Source organism: Balearica regulorum, chromosome 2 (genome assembly GCF_011004875.1).
Source record: "Balearica regulorum gibbericeps isolate bBalReg1 chromosome 2, bBalReg1.pri, whole genome shotgun sequence".
NCBI lineage: Eukaryota > Metazoa > Chordata > Aves > Gruiformes > Gruidae > Balearica > Balearica regulorum.
In genome coordinates, this window is record NC_046185.1 from 48,019,915 (window position 1) to 48,039,158 (window position 19,244).

At 41.0% G+C, this 19,244-nt stretch overlaps 1 protein-coding gene across 1 annotated transcript in view; it reads right to left on the reverse strand.

Moving 5' to 3' along the window:
- The window catches only part of MEP1B (meprin A subunit beta), a 28,390-nt gene extending 14,346 nt beyond the window's left edge, over positions 1-14,044 (reverse strand). The window contains exons 1-7 of the mRNA XM_075743001.1: positions 13,982-14,044; positions 7,948-7,966; positions 7,712-7,762; positions 7,560-7,607; positions 6,466-6,567; positions 5,250-5,367; positions 826-1,004 (exon numbers count right to left, since the gene is read on the reverse strand). Coding sequence (XP_075599116.1) covers positions 826-1,004; positions 5,250-5,367; positions 6,466-6,567; positions 7,560-7,607; positions 7,712-7,762; positions 7,948-7,966; positions 13,982-14,044 — 580 coding nt within the window. The remainder of the gene's footprint in view (positions 1-825; positions 1,005-5,249; positions 5,368-6,465; positions 6,568-7,559; positions 7,608-7,711; positions 7,763-7,947; positions 7,967-13,981) is intronic.
- Positions 14,045-19,244: the final 5,200 nt, after the last annotated feature.

A 19,244-nucleotide genomic window follows, 5' to 3' on the forward strand; every position in this document is an offset into this window, starting at 1 on the left:
TAAGTCATTTTCTGTAATATATACTTGCATATGCACCTGACTATTGATCATGACTAAATAAGAATGCATTAGATTTAATCATTATCTGGTTTTTCAGTCTTCTGTGTGTACCTGTGTTAGGAAAGCATCAAGCCTGTGTATATAACTTTGTTTTTGAACTGCCTGAAAGTCACAGAGGACGACGGCAAGCTGAGGAGGCAGAGACGGAGCAGAGTCCCGGGGAACCCTGTGCCAGCTCTCAGCCTTGTGCCAAATACGCCAGCACTTACATTCACAAGCTGCATCGCTAAAGTAACCACAGGCGCTGGTGTGATACGGACCCTGAAAGGGTCTCTCCCGTCCGTACACCCTCTCTGCGCTCTCTGCCCTCTCAGCTCTGCTGCCTGCACCGGCTGTAGCGGCCGGGGAGAAAGAGGACAACCGGCGTTTTCACTGAGATTTTCTACTGGCTTTGGTGGCACTGGGTTTTTCAGAGTGACTTTTGTTTTGTTAAGGGCTCCCAGAGTAACAGTGCTTTTAGAGTATTCATTTAAACAAACTAAATTATTCTCTTCTGTTGCTCTGCTGTGCAACGTGTGGTGTAACAGGACGCAGATCTCTAACGAGGTCTCTGGGAACAAGGAATAACCACAGCAACAACAAATGAGGCTTTCTGTCCCAAATAGCTGTCACTTGCTATTTAACTTATTGATATGCTGACTTTGAAAACTAAGTCCCGGTGAGCAAATAGTGTGACCACCAAAGGATGGCCGGAAGGGACATTCCACAGCTAAATCCTCTAACCCCAGAGCCTGAAGGAAAAGGAAAGATGGCGAAGTGACTGACCAGTCTGAATCCTGTCCCACATGATGGACACGTAGTCATCCCGGTCGGACCGTGACTGCTCATGCCAGAATCCCAGGGCATGCAGGAACTCGTGCTGAATTGTCCCGATCCTGTCACAGTTGGCTCCGATGGAGAGCTGCTGCATCCCCTCTTGGCGGTTTCCCACTGAGGACCAGCAGCTAGCATTGAAATCAAATCAGAGAGAGGGCTCTGTGAGATGCACACTGTTCCCATGCCATGCGAACTCCAGAATCAGTCTGTTCAACAGGTATATTTTTAACTTGAATGCTGAAGTTACATTTTGCTACAGAGAGCACTTTTTTTCATTGATCTGTTCCTTCCCGGCTCCTTTCTTCCCACATTTAGCTCTGTTTCGATGAACAAGCAGTTCCCCCACTCTGGCTCTATTGTTTTTAATGGGTTTGCTTTAGCAGAAAAATGTTGAGCTATTTGTGACAGAAAAAAACTGATGAGGATTTCATTGGTAGTCTGGTAAACATGGATGACTACAGACACATGATTTAGAGCAATTAAGTTACTGCAAATTAACAATTTTTAGCTGGACCACAGTAAGTGACTGCGAGCGCATTTTGAGCCTGTCCCAGTCGTAAGGGAAACCAGGTTCATGCACATTTTTGCCTCTGCCGTGGCAGCTGCTTCTGGCTTTATTATTTTGGCCTTTTGCTTTGTGAGGGGCTGTGGCTGCCAGGTGAGGTACGCTCCTGCGCGGCTGTGTTTACCTTCTGAAAGGTTGGTGGATTTGGCAGTGGTTTTCACAAGCTCTTTTCTTTCTAGCTATTTGTGAGCTGCTGCGCTAGAGCACTTGCCGCTGACACACGCTCTGGAAGAGCAAAAACGCAGCTGTGCTGGAAGTTTTTATTAAAAAATAAAAAAATGCAGTGAGCTATATGCACAAGCCAATAAAATGGCACCCCATGTCCACAAACTAGCAAGCACAGAGAGTTACATTTAAACTGATATTTTATGCAGCAAATAAATCAACACTTACCCAATGAAGTCCATAAAATTAATCGGGCACAAAATATGCCATAGGATTTGCAGTCCTATCACCCCAGAAATTTAAAAGCACAAGCACACCATGCGCTTTCGCACCCTGCAACTTAGTAGTGCAACATACTTGCCAGTATTTCTCTTTCCACAAAGCAGCACAGGGCTTGGCTATTGATTACTCATTAAAATCACAGCGTGAGACCTGGGAAGGAGCACATGTGGCACCCATGATTTCATGGGCTTCCCTTAAACAAGGCCTCATATCAATTATGCAGCTTTTTCTGGTTGTGCAGAAGTCTAAGAAGTCCATTACATTTCTGGGTCCACCTCATACCGAAGAAGCTGCCTCTGGCTTCACAGCTGCTGCGCAGAGCACAGCAGGCTACAGGCACATCCAGGACACTTGGCAAAATTAGCATCCAAATGCCGAGGGATGCAGCTTGTCCTCGCCTTCACTCTGCCAAATGCCTATGACACCATCGTTCTGCAGCTGCAGAGGGAGTAAATGTTCAGTCTGTGTCACCTAGCACTGAGAATACAACTGAGTGGGACAGGGCACTCCAGAGCGATGGGCACCTGGAACCGCACGTTAGCAGTGTCTTCAGGAAGGGAGAAAATAGGGGGAAGGTCCTGGCATCCCCAAGTGTGCGAGGGCCGTATCTCCTCCGATTCAAAGCTTTCTGCATTGCTAGTTGCTCTATCAGAGGCTAGAGGAACAGGGAAGTACCTGCTCTGAGTAATCCCACCAATCATCTTCTTTTTGGAAGATGGGCTGTACGTTGATGCATGCCATCAGTAGCGAGGATGCTGTCTGGAAATCCTGTTCTCTAACAGCGAGCACTTATTTCAGGCACATTTTTATACTAATGTCCTGCTGGTAAATAACTTCCCATACTATCACAGATCACCAGTATCAGCACACAGACACTTTGACTTATCACTACCAAGCTGGTTAGCCAGGGATCCATATCAATCCACTTCTGCATGAGTTCCCTTTGCCATGTGCCACAGCGGCAAAGAGTGACCTCCCAGGAGAGCTCCTTGAAAACCTGATTTTCCATGTGGAAATACTAGAGACGAGGTTGATCCTCCCTGGTCTGCTAATGATTTGACTGTACCACACCATGCTAGCTTTCCTGCTGAACAAGTCCTGCTCTTCATTGGACGAGTAGGGAGAAATGGCACATCCATTGCAGGTTCCCAGACTGTTCCGTGAGCTTTGCAAGCACCTGCCACATCTGCTGTTCCTGCTTTTCTATAATTCACAAGCTTCCCTCATGTATTTTGCTTAGCACACAGGCTGGAGTCAAGAAAAGGTCTTTAAACAGATCCACAGTCTAACCTCTGCCGCAGATGCATAGACCTGAGCAGAAGGTGAAAGGCCGTGTGCTAGAAAACCTTACATGTATCTCTACTCATTCAGCATTATATATGTAAACGTAATGAAGCAGTAGCCAAGGTTTGGCAAATGGTAGATAAAGAATGCGGACGGGGAGATGGCTCTTTGCAGAGGGGTTGATGACACTGTGTATGTACATCAGAGACCACAAACGTACTTTTAAACAGGGCAGTCAACACCACGAAATGGCAGCTGGCTTCTTTTGTGGCTGACTTCATTTGAATTCAAATGGATAATCCAGACAGGGACTTTATGGCCTACTACAAATCCTTTTGACGCAAAGTTCCCCAACCTTCCTCTGTCTATTTTATAGATGCAAGCCAAGATCGGAAAGATAAAGATGATTTATCAACTTTTTCTTGGTGAGATAAAACTTTATGAATCCAGCTGGTGTTGCCAGGGACTTTGTGCTCCTGCCTGTGCTGTACCCTCTGGACTGAGGGCTTTAGTCTGCAGTTAGAGGAGTCCTAGCTGATTAAAAAAAAAGGAATTAGGAATGGCAGAGGGGAAATGAGTTGGTTTATCCACCTTTCACCTTGTCCGATTATATCCAAAGAGAGTAATGGAGTGAAATGAAAGGCAGGTAATGCAGGGTCAGTCCTGAAAATTGCTTTGTACATCGCGAACTAGCTCATTGAAACTGGACAGCTGTTTTTAGGAGACCGCACCGTTTAGCTCCAGTCTTTTTAAAAATGCTGCTGAGTGTTAATTGTTTTATGGATGTGTCAGCTGAGATGATAGAAACATTTCAGGGCAAGAGACACATCAGTCAGTGAGGGCAAGATATGTTATCCAAGTAGAGTGACTTGTCTTCTTCATCACCATGTCTTATCTATTTTTAATAGACATATAAATGAAACATTGTGCAGAGGCCTCTGACTTGCCATAGGCTGAATATTGTGGTTCTTTTTCAGGTACAATTATTAGCAAATTCAATGCATACTTCATGTGACAAAGGACTGAAGAATTTAGCTACATGAGTTTTCCATTTGGCTCAAAAAGCCGAAGAGTCATTAGCACAGGAAAATGCGTTGCTCCCTAAGTCTCCACTTACTTATACATCTTTTAGGGTTGAGTTTCAATGTCATGTCTACAGCATGAAAAGTAGAAAATAAAAAGAGCCAGAGACTGAAGAAATTTTGAAAGAATTATCTGCTACAAATATCTCAGAACAAGCCAAAGGGAAAGAGAAACATTTCTATTATCAGAAAATCTTTTCCCATTTATGAATGCATTCTCATATCAGGAAATGATTTTCTGAAAGTAAATTTCCTCACCAGACTATCAAGCTTTCCCTGATCTTTTCTAACAGAAAAATGGTTCAGCATAGAGTGGAGAATATATTTGTTCTTGTTGCAGTGTTTTGACAGAGTGTCTTAGAAAGGGAAGCAGCTGAGGCAATTTTGACTTCTTTACTGGAATCTTATTTTGCAAAATTTAAGGTGGAATAGCATAATTATTCATCAAAAGAGGTAAATAAACTGAAACCTCTGTAAAATATCTCAGTGCTGTGCAGCATTTAAAAATATCACTGTTATATCTGAATGCTGGTGTGATGTTCAAATGCAATTTCATTTGTTACAGTCAGACAAATTCGTTGTCCCACAGTTAGAACTGTCATATTTCTGCTGGGATTTTTTTTTTTTTCCCTAAAAACTAAGGTATACTAAGAATGACCATTTGAAAATGACAGTCCATATAACCAAAGATCAATCTAAAAGATAATTGTCTTGTTTCTGATATCTTTTACCATGCCCGGAAAACTGCCTCTTAAAGGACTTGTTTACATCTTATATTTTTAAAAAAAAAAGTATCAGCAAGAAATTGTTCCTTACTACCGAGGTAATACCTATTTTGGAAAATATCACAATTTCCAGTTAAAAATAGACCGGAAAAACAGACACAACAAAAATATGAAATTATAATCAGATATATGAGTTTTAGAGTGAATACTGGCCGTGAAAATAGCCTGTAGACAAACAGGATGAGAGTTATTTTACATTACTCCTCTTACCCACTTCCTTTGAACACAGATATGTAATTCTTCTCCCCTTCCCAAGGTTTGAAGTCAATACAGGTTTTTAGTCGATACCGTTCAAATGCCTTGAGGATGAGTCCCTTAGCATTCATTTCTGCAAAGCAAACAGTGTTCTTGTCAATACTGAGCCAATAGGTTTGTACAATTAACTGTATAGAGCAAGTCCTAAGGGTAGGTCTTGCTCCAGCAATCTTAGATTAAAATAAGCAGGATTTTTGCTGCTTTAAGACCTGGGTAGGGACCTAAACCCTGTAAGTTAAGGCAGTTGTGACATTTTATTGTCCTCTTGTTTTGCATAATTTTTCTTTGGTGCTTATGTATAAAATATGATATGATGTGTATATAATACATGCTAGCGCATGGTTCTTAATTCTGTAAGTTCATTCATATACTTTGCTGAGATTTATGTGAGCAAGCATTAAATAAACAGGGAACAAAGACATCCTATTTCACCTAGTGCAGACTGCAGGCTGCAGATCTCTCTCAGAACTTCTCAAGGACTTGAACTGCTAACATTTTATCTAGGTTGTCCCCTCGAAGCGTGCTTTCAACCCAGTTTGGATCCGAATCTAAACTGGGGATGGCTGGTTTTTTTTTTTCCTGCCACGTACCAGAACGAAGACCCTATGTTGTGTAGTGGGGCACAGTCTTGCCGTGTGGTAGGTACACAGTAAGAACTCAAGGTCCCTGTCTCACCGTTTGCCTCTGCCATGCAGAGCCACAGCCAGGTGGATCTGAAGGGATGGAGAAAAGCTGTGACATGTCCCTGGCCCTACAACAGGGGACTCAGCAATGTGCCATTGCAAACCTCATTGCCTACCAGAATGCTGATTTGCCATCGGTGCTATAGATGATGTAAACGGCCAGCTTCCTGGCTTTAAAAAGTTCTTCAGTGCCCTGTTTTTGCTTCTGCTTAGCAGAATTTCATGTCTCAGACGTATGCTTTTAAACTCAAGTCAGTCTGCTGGGCCACAGCAATGGCAGGATAAGAAGCATCCAAGAAAGGAGGTGAGAGCCAGCACCAACACCCAGATGATATACCCTGCTTGCGCATACCCAGCCCCAATCCCGCTGTGGGAAACAGCCTGCTCGAGACTTACAGGAGGAAAGGATGCCACAGTATCTTTACCAACCTGTATAAAACATTTCAATCAACATGACATACAGACATTGTGAAGGGCATATACTGTACCTAGGCTATCATCAAGGACATAGGGGATAACGTGGGGCCACCGATATTTATCACCAATGATGGAGTTTCGTTCCTGCATCGGAGAAAGAAAATAAGTATGAACTGCTCAGTAAAAAGTGACTTAGGATCAGGGCCTACAACAGTGCTAAAGCAAAGCATGTTTCCTACAAGTCCATGTAAGACATATAAAAAATCAAAGACCTCAAAAACTTTGCAAGATCACTCAGAGGTCTAAGGCTTGGGTTTGAAATCACTTCACTCCCTTCTACCAGTGTCTCCAACTTCTGCATCATTTTCTCCATACAAATAACCTGAGATTTTGATGCATGTGTGAGGGGATCTTCAGCTCCTGTGGGAAGCATTAAGATCTAAAGTCCTGAAAACTGTACAAAGATCAATAATTCTGCAATTTTTCATAATGCAAGGGTTTGTCCCTGTGCTCTTAGCAAGTGCTGTCCTTGCTTCCACTGATATGGTCAGGCCAAAGCAGTTCACCAAAAGGGAGAGTAAGACACTATTGACTTGCAGGGCTACAAGACACTTTAGGAGTTTCTAGTAGGTAATTTTGAGATGCAACTTGCTATGTAATTTTTTTTTTTTTTTTGATTGACCAGGTAGGGATACTGGACAGATGCTTTAAAATGTGGATTACAGATCTAATTTTTCCATTGGTTTTAGTGAATCTACTTAAATGATGAAGGTTTTGCAGCACTGGTCTGTACATTTAATTGGCTTATAATAAATATTGTGCTGGTAAATTAAGAATCTTTATATAAACCTGTCTGGATGTGATCAGTGCTGCTGAATCTCTTAAAAGTAAAAATATAAAAACTACAACAAAGGAAACAAGAAGCTAATGATATTGATCTCATGGCTGAACTGACCTTATTCTGGATGATGTTTTTGCAAATGCACCCAACTCTTTTGTCTATGACATTTGGTAGAAATCTATACTCGAACATTTTCAGTTTATTGTTACATAAACAGCATTTATTGTTAGTAGGAGCAGGATGTATCAATCATTTCCATGTCAATGATACTTTACATTGCATAAGTCAATGGCACATTTTTGGGTTTATATTTTATGTTTGAACTCACCCCATCAAGTTTGATGTCTCCCTCAAAAAGGTCTAGTCCTAGAGCTAAAGGGAAGAGGACATTAACATTCAGTTATTGTATTGATCTGTGGCTACCATAAAGAAAATCATAAAAAAAAAAAAAAAAAGAGAAACTGAATTTTAAAAACCTTCATTGATGTCAAAGATGTCTTGATCAATTCCTCCATCTACGTCTAATTCTGAAAAACAAAAAGACAAGTGAGGTAGGACATTAGCCCTTGCTGTTATCTTTATGAAGTGTGAAAATTAATGCAATAACAATAACAGTAATTATAAATCTGTGTCTGTCCTAGCGAAGTTTACGAGCAGCTGGTTTTGTTGATTGCCTCTCGTGCATACAAATAGATCTCTAAACAGAACTCACCAGTTGTCTCCGGCGCAGGCTGGGGAGGGGGAAGAAAAAAAGATATTATTAGAAAGGCACATAATGAAATGCAGCTCGTCTTACTCTCTCAACAGTATTAGAGATGCGATTTAAGCTCAACTGACAGCACTTAGCGCACAGCTTTGTATTGGATTGACTGGACCCACTGCCTTCTCATTTGACTGGAAACGTTTATTTGTTTATGTGTCGGCTTTGCGTCCTCCCCACTTCAGGTTGCCCAACAAGCAAGTCACCCAGTACTGCTTCTGTGACGTTTTTGCAACCGGTTTTCTCTCACCACTCAGGCAGTGCTGAATGGTCTTTCACAAGCAGGAAGAACCAATTATTTCTATGAAATCAAGTATTGCTACTAGTCAGGCGCTGTACAGAACCTATGGAAGCTAAGCTTAACCTTCCCTCGCAAAGCTGAAGATGTGGGGGATGAGTGGTCTGGCACCATGCAGCGAGTCTTTGAAGGACAGGACACAGAGTCCAGGTCACCTCAGCCCCAGGTCAGTGCCTTAGCTGGGCTCCGTTTGCCTCAACAATACTAACTCAAAGGCTGTTTCTGAAATACGCAAAATCCAAGTTCCAGATTGGAGCAAGACCATAATGAGATATACACAGCACAATTTTTTTTAGCTATAACATGGCCATAGAATACAATCTATATTCTTTTGTTGGATGACACACTTCATTTTGGACTAGTTTGGACGTACTGGACGTCCATGCAAGTTTCTCATGCAGTGAGTAAGATCATGAACAGCCTTTCTAACAAATTGTTGCTGGGTGAGTTTTCCTGTTTTTCATCAGGAGTCTTGATTTGTATGTTTGACAAGAAGTTCACAAACTGAAGGTAAAAAACACCCTTAAATTCTAAGCTCTGACAATATAGGTTACAGATGTAGCAAATGGTAAGGTATAACAGCAATTCTACACAGCAAGTGAGATTTTTACTTTTATTTTTCCTATAGTTCCCCACCCCACTGCTTTTCTTTCTCCATATAAATAATTTGTTATCTTTCATGGATGCAGTTTTGCATGTAGGACTCATTTTTCCAGTGTGATAAACATCTGCAACCTCTATTGGAAGCAATGAACAGCACAAGATCAGAATGTTGAAAAACAGCAAAAATCAAGTCCATGCAGTCCACAAGAATATTAATTTTGGTAGTTTCTACCATCTATATCATGGATAAGAAAATAGTATGGCTAGAATATTCAAGAGAGATCCAAATGCACATGTTCTTTAGACCTCACTTTTGGCACATAATGATGGGAACAATTGTGAGAGCAAACGTAACTGTGGGCCCTAAAACTGATGGGGTTCGTATAAAAATTTTAAGCAAATGCAGGAAAAAAAAGGAACTTCAATTAAATTTCTTCATTTGGAAAAGGTTCCGAAAGAAAGCTTTGAAATTGTCAGAATGTCCTATTTTAGCTTTTTTAATTAAAGATTCATTTTCAATCTGAAATTACTATCTTGAGAAAACTTCAGCAAATGCCAGAAAAAAATATTATAAATGCAAAAGCCTGAAATCTCATTTTCTTGTGTTGATTCTCCTGAACTAAAATTAATTTAAACTGTTACTTCACAGATTTTTGTCAGATTTTGATCACTTATCCTGATTGCCTGAGAGAGGAAAACCATTTTTTGCCTTAAAAAGTAGAGACTATAATTTATAGGTTTAAGAGAGCTAATGCCTAATTGGTATGAGCTGGCATAATCAAAAGCATAATATCTAAATGTTATATAAACAGGAAACATTTTTAATCAACTTATTCTTTTGCTTCTTAATTTTCTTAATGAAAACTACCTCCCACATATGTCCTTGCCCAGTCTAAAGGCAAGATTTTTGACCTTGAAGAATCAGTTACAAAAACCATTGAGTAGAATCTGTTTCCTGACTTGATTTCTCCTGAAACAGCTCTGTTTCAGTACTTCACAGTTTTAGATTGTTGTGAAATTTGGTAGATTTTAAGATAAAAGTCTCTGAAAAAGCCAGTGTTGTGGAAAAGTGACCAAGTCCATTGAAAAACTGTTTCTAGGCTTGGGCAGATGCAAATGCTGAAGGACTGGTTTTGAGCTCACATTTCACTGCGTTAACTGGTATTATACAGATTTACATTGATATGTGAGAAATAAGGATGAGTACTTCAGAAAAAAGAATAAGCATATAACCGTATACAGATACAGTTTAGTAAACCAAAATAATTTTTCCAAGCAAATCATCCATAAATCTGCAATGTCAATAGACTCCTCTTACATCTGAAGTTTTATTGCACATTTATCATCACAGAATCACAGAATGGTTTGGGTTGGAAGGGACCTTAAAGATCATCTAGTTCCAACCCCCCTGCCATGGGCAGGGACACCCTTCACTACGCAAGGTTGCCCAAAGCCCCATCCAACCTGGCCTTGAACACTTCCAGGGATGGGGCATCCACAGCTTCTCTGGGCAACCTGTTCCAGTGCCTCACCACCCTCATAGAGAATAACTTCATCCTAATATCTAATCTAAATCTACCCTCCTGCAGCTTAAGGCCATTGCCCCTTGTTCTATCACTACATACCCCTGTAAACGGTCCCTCTCCAGATTTCCTGTAGGCCCCTTTAGTTACTGAATTACACAATTAGAGGTACACAATTAGATCTCCCTGGAGCCTTCTCTTCTCCAGGCTGAACAATCCCAAGTCTCTCAGCCTGTCCTCATAGGAGAGGTGCCCCAGCCTTCTGATCATTTTTGTGGCCCTCCTCTGGACTCACTCCAACAGCTCCATGTCTCTCCTGTACTGGGGCCCCCAGAGCTGGACGCAGTACTCCAGGTGGGGTCTCACAAGAGTGGAGTAGAGGGGCAGGATCACCTCCCTCGACCTGCTGGTCACGCCTCTTTTGATGCAGCCCAGGACACGGTTGGCTTTCTGGGCTGCAAGTGCACACTGCTGGCTCATGTTGAGCTTCTCATCCATCAGTACCCCCAAGGCCTTCTCCTCAGGGCTGCTCTCAAGCCATTCCTCGCCCAGCCTGTAGTTGTGCTTGGGATTGCGCCAACCCACGTGCAGGACCTTGCATTTGGCCTTGTTGAACTTCATGCAGTTTGCACGGGCCCACCTCTGAAGCCTGTTAAAGTACCTCTGGATGGCATCCCTTCCCTCCAGTGTGTTGACTGCACCACACAGCTTGGTGTTGTTGGCAAACTTGCCAAGGGTGAACTTAATCCCTTCATCACAGAATCACAGAATGGTAGGAGATGAAGGGACCTCTGGAAATCATCTGGTCCAACCTCCCGGCTAAAGCAGGATCACCTAGAGCAGGTTGCACAGGATCACGTCCAGGCAGGTTTTGAATATCTCCAGAGCAGGAGGCTCCACAACCTCTCTGGGCAGCCTGTGCCAGTGCTCGGTCACCCTCACAGTGAAGAAGTTTTTCCTCATGTTGAGATGGAACTTCCTGTGTTCCAGTTTGTGCCCGTTGCCCCTTGTCCTGTCACTGGGCACCATTACATTTAATTATCACTGGATGCACATAAGACAGTATCCAGTCCACATATTCAAGTTTTGAAATGAAAGTACAGGTTGTAAAATGAGCTGAAAGTACATGGGCAGAGTGTGTAACACATATTTTGAAGACTTCATTTGCTTCTAAACTTCTACTCTGACAGATTTCTAACTAACATGGAAGAAAAAAAAATGACAAGTAAAGTTTGCAATATTAAAAAATTAAAATCACATTATCATCTTTTCTATTAAAGATTGTTGATTGAGAAGCAGCATCATATCTATATATGCTGAATCCTCTTATAACCATTAACAGAGAGTAAAATGTTTCTACAGTTTCAATAATTATAAACTACAATATGCCCATATGGACTAATTAGAAAGCATAACTGTGCTCAAGGTAAAAACTGGCTAGCTCATGGAAAAGCTCCACTATCAGTAGCAAAATCTCACAAACTGAAATCAATGTAGCTAAGTCCAGCAGCACTTCTGGTGCATAAATCAAAATGTAAGTCCATGATTGAAGAATACCAAATTCAGCAATCGACTGAGATCCAGGCTGGTCCTCAGTGTCTGAAAACTGTCACTGAATTAATCTCTTTCATCACTCCTTTCCACTTCTTTCTCAACAAAACTAGGTCTTTAGTCCTGTGAAGCTCAACAGCAAAACACCCCGCTTCCAAAGGAGTATCTCTGTGTATGAGTATTACTAGTTTGAGCAGCAACAGCTTCTGTCTCAATACCAGCCTGACAAATGAGACCTATATAATGCATTTCTAGTCTCTGAAAGTTTTGTAAATAAACAACAGATTCACAGTTCACAGTCACATACAGAGGAAGGTTATACTACCTGTGGTGTACCGGAGAGGAATCTAATTTAGTCTAACTAATGCTACTTTTAAATCTACACACACACAAAATTGCAAATATTTATAATATTGGTCTCTAACTTTGGCAAACAACATGATTTATGTAAATTAAGTTACATTAAAGGTTGGTCAAATGATGGCTTGTGAGCACATTTAACTGGCATTCAAGTGCATCTTGAAAGGTGGGAAACATCTCACCTATTTTAATCGCATAAAAACTAGGTAAGTAGACTCAGTAAGCAGTGGAGAAACAAATGAGTAATTGCATACATAGTATACCTGTCTCTAAAATAGGTATGGCACCACCCCGATGCCCTGATATCTCCAGAAGATGGTCCACCTCACCACCTAGCTTGGACAGCTATTCAAGGCTGTGATAAATCACCTGATGGAAATATCCCTGCCTCACCATGGACTTTGGATGAAGTATAGCCAACCAGTTTAGATGAGACACCCCAACTTATCAGTGTTTTCTCCAGACTGTATAACTTCTAGTACTGGCATCCAGAAATATGAAAGAAGTTCTTCCTGGCCATAAGGCACATGGAAATGAAACAACTAGCCCTGGCGATCAGAAGCTCCTCTCTCACACAGGAGCTGGTTATTACGTGTGAATTCAACATGTGATAGCTTGTAGATGTTAGTAGCAGTCCGCATCACCTACTACCTGCTTTACCAAAGCCTGCAGAGGAATCTAATCAAGGCTGAGGCTTGAGTTTCCAAAAGGTTGGGAATAGAGGAACGTGTAGTCGTGATGGGCAGTGGAAGCACAAGGGAAGTGTGATGCTGGGGTAGCAGGGGATAGAGGAAGACTGTGGGAAAGTTGGGGACACAAAGTTGAGCTCTTGACTTAGGGAGATGTATGAGCGTGTTAGTGGAGAGGAAGAGGATACAGCTGCCACAATGAGGTGTTGGAGCTGGATTCATAGAATCAGACAGTTAAGTTGCATATCATAAAGTTATTCCACTTAAGTAATATCACAATGATTAATACCTCACTCTATAGATTACCCTGAAACTATGAACAGCTGAAATGAACTTTCAGCAACCTACTCAGTTTTGTTCTCCAAACTAATTATATTGTGTATCACCTAAACTCCTAGCCTCTACAATAAATTATCACCAGATGAGCAAAGTGCTACATTTCACTACAAAAGACAGGAAATACAAAATGTCAACTGTTACTTTTTTGGCTGGATTCCAATCCAGCAATTCAGCTGGATTGGAGGTACAGAAAACAGTCATATACGAGTATATCCAGTGGCTAAAAAGGCATCAACTTCAATATCAAATATATTGTGTTATAGCAAAAAAAAAAAAAAAAAAATCATACTTCCATTCAAATATGGAGTATCAAAATAAATTTTAATACTTATCTTGGTTTTAGCCCCAGACTTGCTATTCTGGTAACGTTACTCTGAATACTAGTGGACTTTTTGCTTAGATAGGGAATGCAAGATAAGCTCTTCTCATGCATAGCCAGGCCTGTTAAAAATAGCAGCACTAAGACCCCAAGGAAACAGAAATCTTTCTCTCTCTTCCATGCAGATGACAACAGAATTCTTATTTTGCAAAAGCAACATACTTAAGTCTTTTCCTCTCAAACTCATCTTAAGCTGCATTGCTTACTCTATCATATAAAAAATATGCATTCTTTGTTTTCTTACCTTACTCCAGACCACCTGAAGAAGCAGCCAAGTTAGGAGCATAGGCACAGAAAACCAGCCCATGATGTTATCCAGTGAGCAGTTACATGGACAGAATTTCAGAACAACATGGTACTTAAGGCAGTAAATATCATAAATCAAAACCTTTGTCCTTTCATCAACGATTAACTCACCTACCTTTTTCTTGTCCAGTAAGCAAAATCCATCATTACTACATTAAGATAACCAACATATACTTTAACTATTTTTAAGCATCGCTGTGAGAAAAAGTATTGGACACAGATTGACATACAGGATGAAATGGACACAAGAAAATAGAAATACAGAGGGAATGGACACATTCCATTTAAGCATAGAAAACTTTTTTTATTCTAAGGGGTTTTAGGTGCTGGAACAAGTTGCCCACTGAAGTTGTGGAGTCTCCATCCTTGGAGACAGTCAAAACTGAACCAGACACAGCCCTGAGGAACCTGCTGCAGGTGACCCTGCTGCAAGCTGGGGGATTGGACTAGGTGATTTCCAGAGGTGCCTTCCCACCTCACCCACCCTGTGATTCAGTGAATAAAGTTGGCACTAAAACCTTTTGAACAACTGAAAGCTAGCAAGATTCTTGGCAAGTAAGACATTACTTTATTAATAAATATGTATGTTTTGACAGAAAGTGCAAATAGAAAATGTGTGCACCTAAAAAAAATATATATATATCTATCAGCAACATAATTTCAGTACCTTGCTTTTAGAAAAGGCAATGTCGTTTCTATGACTGATGAATGTGAAACACTGTATTTGTCAGTAAATCATATCATGGTATTCTTCTGGACTATTTAAAAATTCCATACAAAATAATTTTTTAAATGTCAGAACTGTCTGTTACTCTTCAGAGTTTTAGTTTCTTCCAACTTCAGTCATCTCTTCTACTTACTAGCTGCCAGACTGCTGAAATTGCCACAGTTTCTTCTAACGCTTAAACTGAAGGTACTTGTGGTAGTTGTATGTTCGGACTTGGCTCATGTTTCACTTTCCCAGCCCAGCTATCTGGTTAGAATATCATAAAAACTAAAAAAGGCATTTAGATTTTGTAAATACAGACTCCCAAATGACTATATCAAGATTAATAACACTTCTCATACTATTTCAAGTATCAGAGCTGATAAGAAAGAATGGGTTGATCCTAAGTAATGAGGACACCTGAGCAATTTCTAGCCACTCAGATCCATGTTTATTTTATTGCTAACCCATTGAGAAGTAGCAGTCATGGGTATTGTTCTTATAACAATAGAATACTTTTTTCAACAAAAGGAACAATAAGTATTGTAATCCTCAACCCACCATTAACAATGGTGTCAATTGCTCTCAAATCTGTGATGTTTGGAAGGTTGAAAAGCTCTTTTGTCAAGATTTCTTCTGCAAGTTCTGCAGTCCTTGAATTCTGCATGCCATCATCTTCAGCTGCTGTGAGATGATGGTAGTTCTCCTTATGAAGGCTCTTTAGGTTAGATTGGCTATGTCCACAGTAACAAGTACTTCGAAACAAATGGAACAGATCCGTACACTGAAACGTGTGGTTCAAAGAACCTGGCATCTATGCTGTACATGTCTCAAAGGGTTTTACTTCAGACAGGCTCTGATCTGATCCCAAGGACTGGATGTCAGTGGCAGCAACTGGACTGCATTAGGCAGGGGTCTGAAGAACATATTCTGGTTTAGTTTCACACCAAAGGAATTCAGTTTGGACACTCCAAAACTGCTCTGTGATGGGAAGCAAAGCGTGGTAAGTGGGAATGATGAGGATTCTTGTTTAAAAAAATACACTAACATAGCTGCACCCATTATTCCTTGATTACAGTACCTTACAAGTGTTTTCTTGAGATGGTGGAATATAATGAACTCAAAAGAAATAGCACAATTTTTTGGTCTTACTACTTGGTGTTGGAAGGAAGCCTAAAAGCCTGTTTTTCTACTTTTTTGGTCCCTTTCACATGCAAATAATCAAGACAATCTGCTCTCTGTTCCCACATCCCCACTTCTAAGATGCATCAACCAGCACTGAGACCTCACACCAATCTCTTCACGACAGAAGATAGAAGAATGATTTTCCTGTCACAAAGAAGGGCTGTGTGAACCTGTGTGTCATGACCACCACTGCTCTCAGGATTGGCTAAAAAGCAAGTTACCCAAAGAAAACACTATGTGGTGTTGGAATTGGCGTGTAGTAATACCAGTGAAGGCAAAGTTGTATGCTAGCCCTGCACTGCAAAACACAGTCCCAATACACATTTTTTCCTCCAGTTCACACTGTTTTTTAAACTCAGAGTTTTGACACCTCAGCCAGTCATCTGGTACAATAAACCAAGACAAAATAGAAAATTAAACTATATGAACAACAGAATGTCAGGACTTTTAAGGCAGAAGTTCTTTGCATAAATTTCACTGTCACTCATGAAGTAGCTACATGTCTCTTTAACACATGTTGGGGAAAAAGTAATACATAGATGGGCAGTCTTAAGGAAGTTTTTTTCCATCTAATCACGGAAGATCTTTTCTACAGACCATATCTACTTTTGTGACCACATTCTCTACAATCATAGAATCACAGAATGGTTTGGGTTGGAAGGGACCTTAAAGATCATCTATTTCCAACCCCCCTGCCATGGGCAGGGACACCCTTCACTACGCAAGGTTGCCCAAAGCCCCATCCAACCTGGCCTTGAACACTTCCAGGGATGGGGCATCCACAGCTTCTCTGGGCAACCTGTTCCAGTGCCTCACCACCCTCATAGAGAATAACTTCATCCTAATATCTAATCTAAATCTACCCTCCTGCAGCTTAAGGCCATTGCCCCTTGTTCTATCACTACATACCCCTGTAAACGGTCCCTCTCCAGATTTCCTGTAGGCCCCTTTAGTTACTGAATTACACAATTAGAGGTACACAATTAGATCTCCCTGGAGCCTTCTCTTCTCCAGGCTGAACAACCCCAACTCTCTCAGCCTGTCCTCATAGGAGAGGTGCCCCAGCCTTCTGATCATTTTTGTGGCCCTCCTCTGGACTCACTCCAACAGCTCCATGTCTCTCCTGTACTGGGGCCCCCAGAGCTGGACGCAGTACTCCAGGTGGGGTCTCACAAGAGTGGAGTAGAGGGGCAGGATCACCTCCCTCGACCTGCCAGTCAAGCTTCTTTTGATGCTTTATCACTGACTATGTTCAGGCAAAATACCTATCCCTTATTTCTCTTAAGGGTTTTGCTACATGACTCCTTGCATTTTTCTTTGAACATGAAAAGCACTATAGCCATATTATACTTCTAAGACTGAGGCCCACAGTAAAAAATGGGTATTACTCAGATGAATTAATAAAGGATAGCACAACTTATTTGAATAGATGATGTGCCTTTTCAGATGTACAAAAAGAACAGCAGTCTTAGATCTTGTCTTTATTCTACAATTACTTGGCACGTAACAGCCAAAAGTAATGCACATCCTTTCTTGATACAGTCAGGGACCTGCAGCATTCAAGGATGTTATTTCCATTACCATTTTGATCTACAAGTAGAGTCCATCGGTGTCCTGACTACAAGCTCTGTATTTGAGGAAAAGTAAAAATATTAAACACAAAGCAGAAGGAGCAGATCTTTAGCTGGTTGGTTGCTTTTTCCTTTCTTGCAATTCTTTGCCTTGAACATGTTTCACAACTTTTATGGGTGCTAAACTATCTAATGAGCCCTGAGTAACTATAAGAGACACCTGCAAAATCTGAGCTTTTGCCAGTCAATTGCATTTCTTTCCCCATAGACCCACATGCTCCCATGCTGCTAGTAGAAGCAATGAAAAGGAAAGACATGAGAACTTGATGTGGGGCTTGCTGTAGATCTATTGTAGGGTCCGCTTGCATCTCCTGCAGAGTTCACTTCGCTAGCACCAGACAGATGGGGAGCACCACGGAGCAGACAGCGTGTTCCCTTGGACAGGCAGTGTCTCTGCCCAGGAACACTGCTGCCGGTGGGCACTACTGCAGCGCAGGTAATAACCCTGCAGTGCTTATTATCCTGCTGCCTTATTGCAGAAGGAACATTCATCAGGCCTTGCCCAATGCAGATGGGAAACACCACAAGCTTTCGTCTTCTTTGTAAAGCTACGCCTGAGGATAATAATTTGGGAAAAGACAATAATGGGGGCAAAGAGACTGGAAGAAATGAGTGAAGTACAGGAGAGCAAAAATGCTCTTTTTAAAAGCCAAAGGAACTTAATTTCAAAATGCAATGTCAGCTAACTACAACAATAACAGCAATTAAAATTAGCTCTATACAGACAGACATTTTCTACCATTTTTGGTAGGTAGTTTCCTATTTGAGTAGTTGTGTTGATCTGTCTTTCAGCACAGATGCTTTGATAGCCTTGCGATCGGTATACTGCTCAGTGAACAACTGTGATTTGTGGTTGCTTGTTGACATTTGGGTGGAACCTGACTGATCATGAGTTTCAATGTCAACTGCACGTGGTATGAATTCATTAAATAATCTTGAAAAGTGCTGGCTTGTAGAGCATTACATAGCTCACTTAGCAGTGCTTATAGACCAAATGTTAAAGAGCAGGAGGATATTAAAACGGTGTAAGAGTCTCAGCAGATTGTTCTTGCCCTGTCTCAAACTTCCTATGTTGTCTTGCACAAATTAGTTTCACTTTTTCAGTTAATCTCCCAAATGGGGATAACACTGCAATATCTACTTGGCTGATGCAGCAAAAGCACCAATGAAGATAAGGGCTGTCAGATAAACCTGCAAGATAAGAGACTCTCAGTCAAATGCAAAATGTTTCGAGCTGAACACCTAAGTGTTTCAAATTAGGAAACTCCAATGTTCACAAACCTAGCGGGCGTCGTATGGAATATAATATAAGAAAGTGAAAATTACAAGAGATATCAAATACAAGTGTTCCATCTTCTTGCAGAAGAGCAAACGAGACATGTTTGCTTTAAGAGCTATCAAGAAAATGAAACAGACCTTCAGTTTCCTCCTGCTGCTTAGCTACAGGTAAACTGAAAAGCAACGTTAAAAAGCAAACAGCAGAAGCTTGGGTGTATAACATTGCACCTCTTACTGCCCACTGATGTGTATTTAAACCATTACCTTTTCTTTGGTGTGAGAAAACAATCTTTCACCAATTAAATAATTACTCATACAGGATTACACCTCTCCTCCTTTCATGGGAATCTGAATTATGTCCAACATCTTTACAGAAGCATGTTTTAGGATAAATATGAATA